Raw genomic sequence first — 10,104 nt, forward strand, 5'->3', positions numbered from 1 at the left:
TAAAATTAAAAAAAATAATAAAAACAGTAAAAGGACTTTCTTCTGCATAAAAATAATAAAAACAGTAAAAGGACTTTCTTCTGATTCAGATTCATTTCACTTGTGATCAACAATTTTACTGTTTAACAAACATGTAAAGGTAATATGCATTTTTCTTTCACACCACACCTATTAAACAATATGTATTTTACAGAGTATACCTTATTTTATAATAAAACATACTGGAACTTAAAAAACATTTTCTTAATAATAATAATAATAATAATAAAAAATAAAAAAAAATCTCTGCAGCCATCTCATGTTCCCTAGTTCAGACACGTGTTCTCCGTCATTTCCTGTCCTTCGTCTCCTTCCTTCTCGTGGATAAAGCTGTAGCGCCGGAAGGCCGATCCGCCTCTGCTGGTGTACACCACGTCCACCTCGTCTCCGCTGTCTGGCTCCGGCACGCCGTGGGGCATGTTGATGCTCCCACTGCCGCTCAGTCTTTCGTAGCTCTGGCTCCAGCAGAACCTCTTCCTGGCGCGGGCCTTGACCAGGACAACCAGGGCCACAGCCAGGCCCAGCGCCAGCAGCAGGGCGACGGGCAAGGCCGCCGAGGTGTGAGTCAGAGCGTTAGATGATATTCTAAGGTCCGGTCCCTGAGCGTCTCCGGGCTCGGGCGATTCCACGCACAGTCCTAGAAAGACAAAAGAAGTGAGGTGGTGTTCGTAATGCCGGCTGTCTCCAGGATCTACCTGAGCGCCTGTCGCAGACGCAGCACTCTGTGACGTTCCCTGGAGCCCGACAGCAGCGGGCGCATCGGTTCTCTATGGCGTGGAGGGCGAACTCCCGATGACACGTCAAACACTGGTCAGGTCTGGGGCCAGAGCAATGCCTGCATGAGCCGTCACACAGCTCACAGGTTTCCTGAAGTGACACCGATCCACAGGGACGTGGACATGTTAAATATGAGACTCATTTTAAATCATTCTAAAGAAAGAATTCATTTAAAAAACAAAGAAAAGGTCATTCGTTTGCCATTGGGAATTTATTGCTTTAACCGCAAATCAAATAGGGTCTCCGTTTCACTTAAGGATTTTTGAAAAATCATTTCCCCCCACTAAGATAAGCTACATTTGTCGAGAACACAATAAATAACAGGCAGAATTCAAAATGGCCGAAAAGGTCATGTGACTCACACCTCGACTGAAAAATAGCGCCCTTCCTCACAACGCGGATAACAGACATGGTCCTTTAAGGTGCTGCCCCAGTCACATGTCAGGCAGCCCTGAGGGGAGGGGCCTGCAACACACGCACACACACGGTCTGAGTCCTCATAAATATATCTAAAATTGACATGATAAATAAGCTCTAATATCAGTACCTGTGCAGGTCTGACAACTGGTGTGACACTGTTTGCAGAGGTCACCCATTTGATAAAAGCGCTGTGGGCAGCGTTCCACGCACAGTTTAGTGCCTTGCAGCTCCAGAAAGGGGGGCAGACAGGTCCTGCAGGACTCGTGCCCCGGACCCGTGCACAGCTCGCAGGACGGGTCGCACCGCTTGCAGTGGGAACCGTCTCTGTAATACCTAATGAGAGAAACCCTGTTTGTCTGTGATCTCTCCGACCAGTAACTCAAACCCTAGGAGGACAGAGGCATACCCTGTGGGACAGTGAGTCACGCAGATTTCCCCAAGACGCAGGTGTGCTGAAGAACAGGTGATGCAATCTCTGGGTGACGCTCCGTTACAGGTGGAACAGGCGTGGTCACAGGGCAAACAGTATCCGAGCTCTGTTCCATCAGCCATCTGTCTCGTCTCATACGTGCCACCCGGACATTCTCCCACACACGAACCATCTTCAAAAGTAGAAAAGTTAATGTAACACCTGATCGTGCAAACCTGACTGTCCTAAGACCTGTTAAATATTGACTGATGATAAGCCTAGAGATGATAGTATTGCTGTAGCTAAGCTCATATGTGGTTGATTTTGATCCCGGAACTACTTCTGTATGTTAAGATGCTCACTGTGGAGGAATGCTGGGATGGCACAGGTCAGGCATTTATCTTTCCCCGGACCCTGACAGGAATAACAATGGCGGTGGCAACCCATACAGGTGAACTGGTCATCGTGGAGGTAGGTCCGTGGTGGGCAGTCAGTGTCGCCCGTCACCCCACACAGCAACGTGTTTGGATCAAGCACAAGTCCCTTCTCGCACTGGGTGCACTGGTTTGCTTCGGGGCCGGAGCAGCTACTGCAGGTCTGATGGCACTCTGCAACACAAACAAGCAATAACTCACAAAAACCATTTGATTCCAACCTGTGTCACCAGTACAAATATCAACGTCAATCAATCAATCTTTATTTATATAGCGTCTGTTACAAAACTCAACAGGCGCTTTGAATCCCAGAGCCTGACCCCCAACAAGCAACAGTGGCAAGGAAAAACTCCCCTTTAACAGGAAGAAACCTTGTGCAGGACCAGGCTCATGTAGGGGGACCCTCCTGCTGATGGCCGGCTGGGTAGAGAGAGAGAAAGGGGGAGGACAGGTAGAGAAGAGAATAGGTAGAGATCATAGAAATACATTAATTAATTAATTATAATAAACCGCCGGTAGAATTGAGTGGGTCAGCATACAGCTATAGGACAGTGATACCTGTAGATGGATCTACTTAGTAAGGAGGAGAGGAGAGGAGAGGAGAGGAGGAGGAGAGGAGAGGAGGAGGAGAGGAAGCCATGACCCAGCAGGGTGACAGAGGTCTTTCAGGTAAATAGATCTGGCACATCAACATATCAGCCCATAGCCTGGGTAGAAATGTCAGCTTAGTCAAACTATTTTTCAGCATTAGATGGACAGAACCTGAGCTCATAAGGAAATCTGTGGAGAATTTCATTTTTACACAAATGTGGTCACAGGCCTTTTCTAGATCTGAAGTCGGACCTGTATTAGCTTTAAATTTCCTGCTGTGAGCCATTCATTTATATTTATCTGGCCTCAGTGACATATCTATAGGACTATATACCCAATAAATATGAACCACAAAGTTGATAACTAAAAGGCAAGTTAACCCTTATATCAACCTTTCAGGAAAAGAAATTGTGGGGTAGATTATTTCTGTTCATTAGCAATAGGTTCAATATGCCTGTAAAACATTTCTAAATCGTTTTAGCGGGTCCTAAGTAGCTCCAGTTCTTTACCTTTAAGTGCATATGTCCATAAGGTCATTTGATAAAGGTGGTGTGACAGGTTGGGTGGGGAACCTTCCTTACTGGAAATACTGGCTTATCATCATTGGAGACAGAGAGAGTGTGCATAACTGATGGCAATCTAAGATTAAGTGACCTTTGTCCTCCAACACGGTTACGCTCTCCCCTTTGAGCAGGGCTGCTCAGGGACAACCTCCAGAATGTGAGATGGACAGGATGAAAGGGTCTGCCCGCAGTCCTGACCGTGACCCTCTTGAACACTCGTGGATTCAGCTTTGGTGGGCTGTTGCCAGAGTGACCAAAACAAACTTGTTTGCTAACCCGAGACTAATGCTGGTTAAAAGGTTTATGAATCCAACAGTATAAAATCTGATGCTAAACAGCGCTGTAACAGCAAATAATCTACCAAAGAAATTATTAACAAAAATTAACATCCTCTTCTAGGCATTATGGTAAATCTTTAACAGCTTTCTCACTGCCCCATGTAACAAAACTAGATAGCAATAATTCACCATAGCAAATTTAAAGCTAGGAATAAGTCTGAAGTTTGCAGTACTTCATGCCTGTATTACATATGGCTGAATACATTAAATAGCTTAACAGGAAAGAGCAATGGATGATTCTGATAAATCAGCAGGTGGCTAAAAAATACCCGACATAATCGTCACTGCCGATGACCCAAAACCTGCTCATTAACCACACAAAATTGGGAATCTCACCTTGACATTCCATAGCTTCATTTTCATAGTAGGTCCTGGGTGGGCAATCTTTGGTGCATGTCCCTTTGTAGAGTTTGGGGTTTAATTCTGAGCAGCTCTCGCAGTCGTCCTCCAGGGGCCCTGAACAGGTGCCACAGGTAGGACGGCACTGACCACAGCGGCCTTCCTCCATATCCTCGTAATAGCCCCTGGGGCAACTAGCCTTACACACACCATGCAGCATCAGATAGAGGAAGCTGCATTCTGAAAAGATGTAGACAAGTGGCCAACCTGTTAATTCACACTTATCACACCAGAAACCATCGCCGACCAGACGGCCGATAACTCACTGAAACAGTTCCTGTCGTCTGCGCAGACGTCACAATGTGGGGGGCAGCGGCGGCAGGTGCCATCGTCTGCAGGGTACGTCCGCAGGGTGCAGTTGAGGCTACACGTGCCACTCTCCAGAAAATACCCATCAGCGCAGGACAGACATTGGGTCTTGATGCCATCGCATGTCAAACAGGAGCTATCACAGGCTTCACACGTCCCAACAGTGGTCTCATAGAAGCCACTGTCATCAATCAGAATGGTCAGTAAAGATAAAAACAAAAAAAGCTATTATTTCAGATAAAGTATCCAATGACTTACTCTGGGCAGTTTCTCCAGCAGCGCCCCCGGTGGTGAAAAGGTTTATTGCTACTTTTGGAGCAGCTGATGCAGTTATCACTATTGTCCACACATGACTCACAGTTTGGTGAGCATTCTTCACACAGCAGAGTGGCAGAGTTAGCAAAGGAGCCAGATGGACACTGTGACACACAAGAACCCTCCTGGTCCAGGAATTGTCCTGTGGCACAAATAAATAGGTTAATAGACAGTGCACAATTTGAGGTAAATATTTTAAAAGGTAGAAAATATTTGCACCTTTAAAACAAGAAGAACAATCTAGCGCTTGTGGCCCAAAGCAGGTCTTACAGGATGCATCACATGAGTGACACAGGCTATTTTTCCCTGTAAAGCAGAGTAACCTGAATACGTATTTTAAAGAACACATTCTCCAAGTTGCAAACACAACCAGTAAAGCTGTTTTAGGGGAAGGATTCAACCACAAGGAGAAAAACCAGCGATCAATGTGTTCCTCAAGAAATGTTGAACAGTCTGAATATACTGTAGCACCGTGCACGCATGCCAAAGGAAGTCATTGAATCAGAGGTTGAAAGGAGTTATCAACTCTGTGGCTCTTGAATGAAAGGTGTCCGATATGTAATAATTAACATTTTAAACAGGTTAACAGGTATACAAACCTACCTCTGCATTAATGCAATGGAAGCTCACGATTTTAAAGTTACTCTTTAAACTGTACTGGGTCAGTGAGCACATAAAAAATGAGATTTTTTTTCCTCATACCATCATAATATTGTCCCAGTGGACAGTTCACCATGGGGCACTGTCCGTGAAGAGGGGCGTTTCCATTAAGGCAAAGGTTGCAGTCTGTTGAACGAGGGCCGTGGCAGGTCTGACATGACCTGTGGCACGGCTGACAGCGCCACCCAGTGGAGTTACTGAAAGTCTGCTGTGGGCACTGCTTGATACACGCTCCCCCTGATAGTACACAAAGGAAACGGCTTCATTTAATCTTGCAAAATGTAGCAGACATGACACATTTACGACTATAGTAATTCAACCAAAAGATAAGGCTAAAAATAAGCAATTCCATAAAGTTATGTTATTACACTGTTACTGGTTCAAATTCTGTTAATGTTTCAATTAAAAAAACATGATATGATTGTTTCAGTAGTAACAGGCTATATAATCACCCTCAAAATATCTGCTAAATTATCAGTTTTGTAATCCTTCTTTAGAAAATGTTTTACCCATCTTTTTCACAGCTGCTGGCATTGATTTGCAAAATTATGTTTGGCAGAATTCCACCATTTGCCAAGAGCAATGATTGTTTCCTTTCATATGGAGAGTATACAATTGTAGTATACAGCATAAATCACGTAGATAATTTAAATGCATGTGAGCAACAGCAACATACACACAGAAAGAATTGTTGCAGTGTTACCATTGAGGAAGTAACCAGGCTGACAGGCAAAACAGCGTGTGTTACTCCTGCAGTCTGTGCATGGTACTGGACAGGGCAGACACACACCCCTGCCCCAGTCCTCATAGGTGCTCTGAGGGCAATGCCTGCGACACTGGTGTCTGAACCTGTAAAAAGAGTCAAAATCAGCGTCATGCTATACAACTAATCACTTTGATGGACTGCAGGTGTTCTACGTGTCACGATAAGCTATTAGAAAGTGACATTTCTGCATGGCGTTCACCTGCATGATCAAAGTGAAACCAGACAAAAGCTGAATCACATGCACGAGGCAACCTCAACATACACATTAAGTCTACAGCACACCTGTTGCTGTATTGTTAACTTCAATAGTGCTCCCAGCCAAAAGGCACACACAAAAGCATAATGTAGGTTGCTTTTTAAACCTTTTTGTGAGTCTTTTCCGATGTGTAGTGTAATTCTGAGAGCTAATTCCTGTCATTTGTAGCCCTGAGGTCATTAGGGGCTCTGTCATTAACCTGACTATTCATCCCTAAATTAGATGGTTGTGTTAAATGTGCAATCACAGGGATGTATAATACAAAGCTGAAGCATAAAAGAAGGACTCCTCCATAACAGAGTCCATCTGTGATCAAAAGTTAACAGGTTGAAACAAAAAAACCAGCAATGGTTCTACCACCTCTTCTCCTCCTACATGGGAAAGTCTGATCAGATCCAAGCTGCACTTCCTACTGTGTTGCCGAGGATTTTCTGCTAAGATGCGGTGGTTTGTTTGAGAAGGAACAGCTGGAGGCACCACAGTGCATCCATCATCTTGCCAACAATAGCAGCTGCTGCAGACTGGACCCAGCCTGGAAACAGTCTGCAGGATGTTTAAGAACCCCTCAGTGCAAATATTAGAGGACACATTCCAGGACAGGGTATCAGCACCTCGGTTTTAATTGGTTGAGAAAAGCTTTGAGAAAAAAAAAATTAAATGAAAATATAAAGTCCATTTAGAGTAAGTCACAGAATTTTAAATTTAGATTACAGTTTGTCCATAATACAAGGGTGTAAATAACAGAATCTAACTTGCCGTGAATAATCAATATTTCTCATTAACATAAGAAATTGTTTGTATATTAAAAAAAGGAAAGGAAATTAATGCAGTCTGAAAGGGTAGCTGCCTCAAGTGATAGATGAAATGCAGTTAGGAGCCCTCTGTCGCATGAAATTACTATAATAAATCACCAAAAAGTTGCTCAAATAGATTTTGGAACACTCAGTAACTCCAGCTAACAGCAGTAAGCAAAGCCTTTGCTGCAAACTTCCACCTCTGGGATTAACAGGAGCAGTGGTGAAGATGGTCAAGATTCAAGATTTACTTTATTCATCCCCATAGGGAAATTGAATTAACCAAGTCAACCTCTTCCTGTTCTCCTTTTCCCCTCTACACCCCTCTCTACATTATACGTGACAACAATAATCTCAGTTAAATATCTTGGGGAAGCAGCCCGCTACGCCCTGCTCAGGACAGGGCTCGAGTAACAGTGCACGACTCGAAAAGACAGGTAACCTGAATACTCGGGCTGGGGGGGCACACAATTGCAGGTCTGTTCTGGTGTAAACTGTGTGGCACACCATGTAATACCGTCCTATCGGCTTGTGAGGAATAAAACACCCTGTAATTTATGGCATAAAATACAACATTCCAGAAAAGCAGCGTAGAACCTGAATATGTAATTTTGTATCATTAAAGTAGGTCATTTCCTATTTAAATAAGATTTGTTAACTCAATTTTAAATGCAATATGGATAAAACAATTGTAAAACTCACAGAAAGAAACCTTGAACACAGCTGCTGCAGATCTCTGGATTCTCTGTATGCAAATAAGTACAAGTGATTCATTTATTGCACGTTTGTCACTATATTTAGCGGTGCTGTGCACATGGTTCCAATGCTTCCTGCTATCCTACCTGTGGAACATGTTTTGCATCCCACTTCACAATTAATGCACTCTCCCGTATCAGGGTCCTGCACCTGCCCTGAAAAACACAGTATCAGAAGCCTATACATTAAAAAGAATAAAAATAAATAAATCTCAAGCAAAATGGACCCTACACTTCACATTTACCCATGTCACAGGTTACTAGTTTACAGATGCCATTCTGTAGCTTGTACTGTTCCCGACATTTGGCGCATATGTTGCCGTCTGTGCAGAGTTCACAGTTGGGGATGCAGGGCAGGCAGGCATAGTGAGCCCTGTCAGGATAGAGCCCACGTGGGCAGTGTGTCCGACAGCGAAATTGGTTGAGGAAACGCTCCTGCCCATCCTCATCTGAGGAAAAAGAAGGAATAATCTCACTACTTTGATTTATCGTGAACAAGCATAGTGACAACAGTGTAAATCCATTTAAAAAATGACTTTACGACACCCATCGTGAATACTAAATCAGACCCAAATGAGCCTAACAGCTACATGTTCAAAAGAAAGATGAAAACTCCAATTGCATCTTGACTGACGATGATGCAAATGAGGTAAACAAGGGCAAATCAGAGGCAGATGAGCGGCCACGGCCTCAGGCCTCCAGTCTGATGATTAACACTCTACCACCTGCTAGCCTCGTCCTGGCACCTGAGGCATCTGTGGGTACAGCTGAGTTGCACCATCGGCTCATCTGCTCCCTTCTGTGCAGATGCTTGAGAGGGGGATGAGAAGGTGTTGCGTTCTGACCCTTCAGCTTCAGACAACTGACAAATGTCATATTAATACACACAAAGTGAAATTAGATCTACTTCTAGTGCACATTTACATAGAAAAAGGGTGTGTGTGGTGTGAGGGGAAAAGCACTCCGGGGTTAAGCCCAGGAAAGTGCAACAGTAATACTCTTAGCCCAAGGGGATTTTTTTTTTTCCATCTCTTTTCATTCCATCAACAAAAGACCCATTCTGGTGTGATCAAATTACAGCATAAAAACTGCTTGAAAACGATCACTCATTCATCTGCGGCTCATTGCAAAGGTACTCCTTTGAGAGAAAAACCAACATTGCCAATTGCAAAACCGTTTAAGACCAAACCAGAGTCGAACAGCATTTACTTTGGTGACATATTCAAAGGAGGCGCCCTGAGAAAAAATGTTCCGTCATAATCAGCTGGGTTAATAATTTACTAACATGGATTTCCTTTTATAATGCTTTTTTTTGTTATTTAACAAGCTCATAGTCCACACAAACATTGTTTCCAAGGAGGAAATCAGGATCACAAGAGTTTTCCTTGTGGAGATATACTATTTTATATATAATACATGCTATTCTGAGAGAAAAGGTAGGAAAAGACTCACCAACTCCACAGGTAGTGCATTCAAACAGCTCATGCCCGTTGCACTCTGAACAAGTGGGATGACAGAGGACGCACTGGTTCTTCAACATGAACTGTCCGCTTGGACATTTCGACGACACTTTGCATCCAATAAATCCAACATTGCAGACAGTGATCACAAACGCGAGGAAAAGCCTCATGACCGCGCCCGAGGACCTGGAGAGCAAGAGACAAACGACCGACCTCCTCACAGACGCAGTATCCGTGCAGTAGGTGCGCTGCCTCAGTGAACACCCGCTCGCAAATAACTTGCTGGACCAGTTTTTTTTTTCCTCCGTTGTGTGTGTGTGTGAAACAGTGGACAATGAGTGCGGTCTGGGTCACTCTTTGGTAAATGACCCATGGGGAGGAGAGAATAAATAAATAAAGAGAGACATCCAAATAAGCACACCTGTGATGCAGGTAATTAATCGCGGATTTATGAAGGAAAAATCAGATATGAACAAGAAATCTAATTTTTTTTTAAAAAATACACAGCTTTAAAGTTTAAAAAGTGCCAATTCCAATCAAAACACAGACCTAATCTACTTGCTTTACTGTCTAATTTTGCAAAATTGCTAAAAGGTTCATCTATAATTGCTATGAATTTGAAACGTATGTATCAAAAAGTTTACGGTTTGAGTAAAACATGCTCTTTACTGGTGCTCTTTATTGTCTTTATAACATGAACGTAATGTCTTTAACTCCTTAAAACTAAAACTTTTGCGGAGCCACAGCGATCTCTCGCGGCTCTTTGGGGACTGCGTAGAGACACTTCCGGGGGCGTGTCAACGCTGACGTCATGCGTGA

The 10,104-nt window shown here is 43.7% G+C and overlaps 1 protein-coding gene across 1 annotated transcript; it reads right to left on the bottom strand.

The window, feature by feature from the left end:
* Window positions 1-100: 100 nt before the first annotated feature.
* On the bottom strand, window positions 101-10,003 carry LOC105416924 (proprotein convertase subtilisin/kexin type 5). Its single transcript, XM_011607371.2, has 16 exons — window positions 9,278-10,003; window positions 8,071-8,274; window positions 7,913-7,981; window positions 7,773-7,815; window positions 5,958-6,103; window positions 5,297-5,491; window positions 4,814-4,900; window positions 4,538-4,736; window positions 4,237-4,460; window positions 3,908-4,150; window positions 2,008-2,253; window positions 1,643-1,838; window positions 1,364-1,569; window positions 1,181-1,281; window positions 735-906; window positions 101-676 (listed from the first exon to the last, which is right to left on the bottom strand). The coding sequence occupies exons 1-16, from the start codon at window positions 9,453-9,455 to the stop codon at window positions 306-308; spliced, it is 2,880 nt and encodes a 959-aa protein (XP_011605673.2). The 5' UTR covers window positions 9,456-10,003; the 3' UTR covers window positions 101-305.
* Window positions 10,004-10,104: the final 101 nt, after the last annotated feature.

The sequence above is a fragment of the Takifugu rubripes genome, chromosome 9 (assembly GCF_901000725.2).
Source record: "Takifugu rubripes chromosome 9, fTakRub1.2, whole genome shotgun sequence".
NCBI lineage: Eukaryota > Metazoa > Chordata > Actinopteri > Tetraodontiformes > Tetraodontidae > Takifugu > Takifugu rubripes.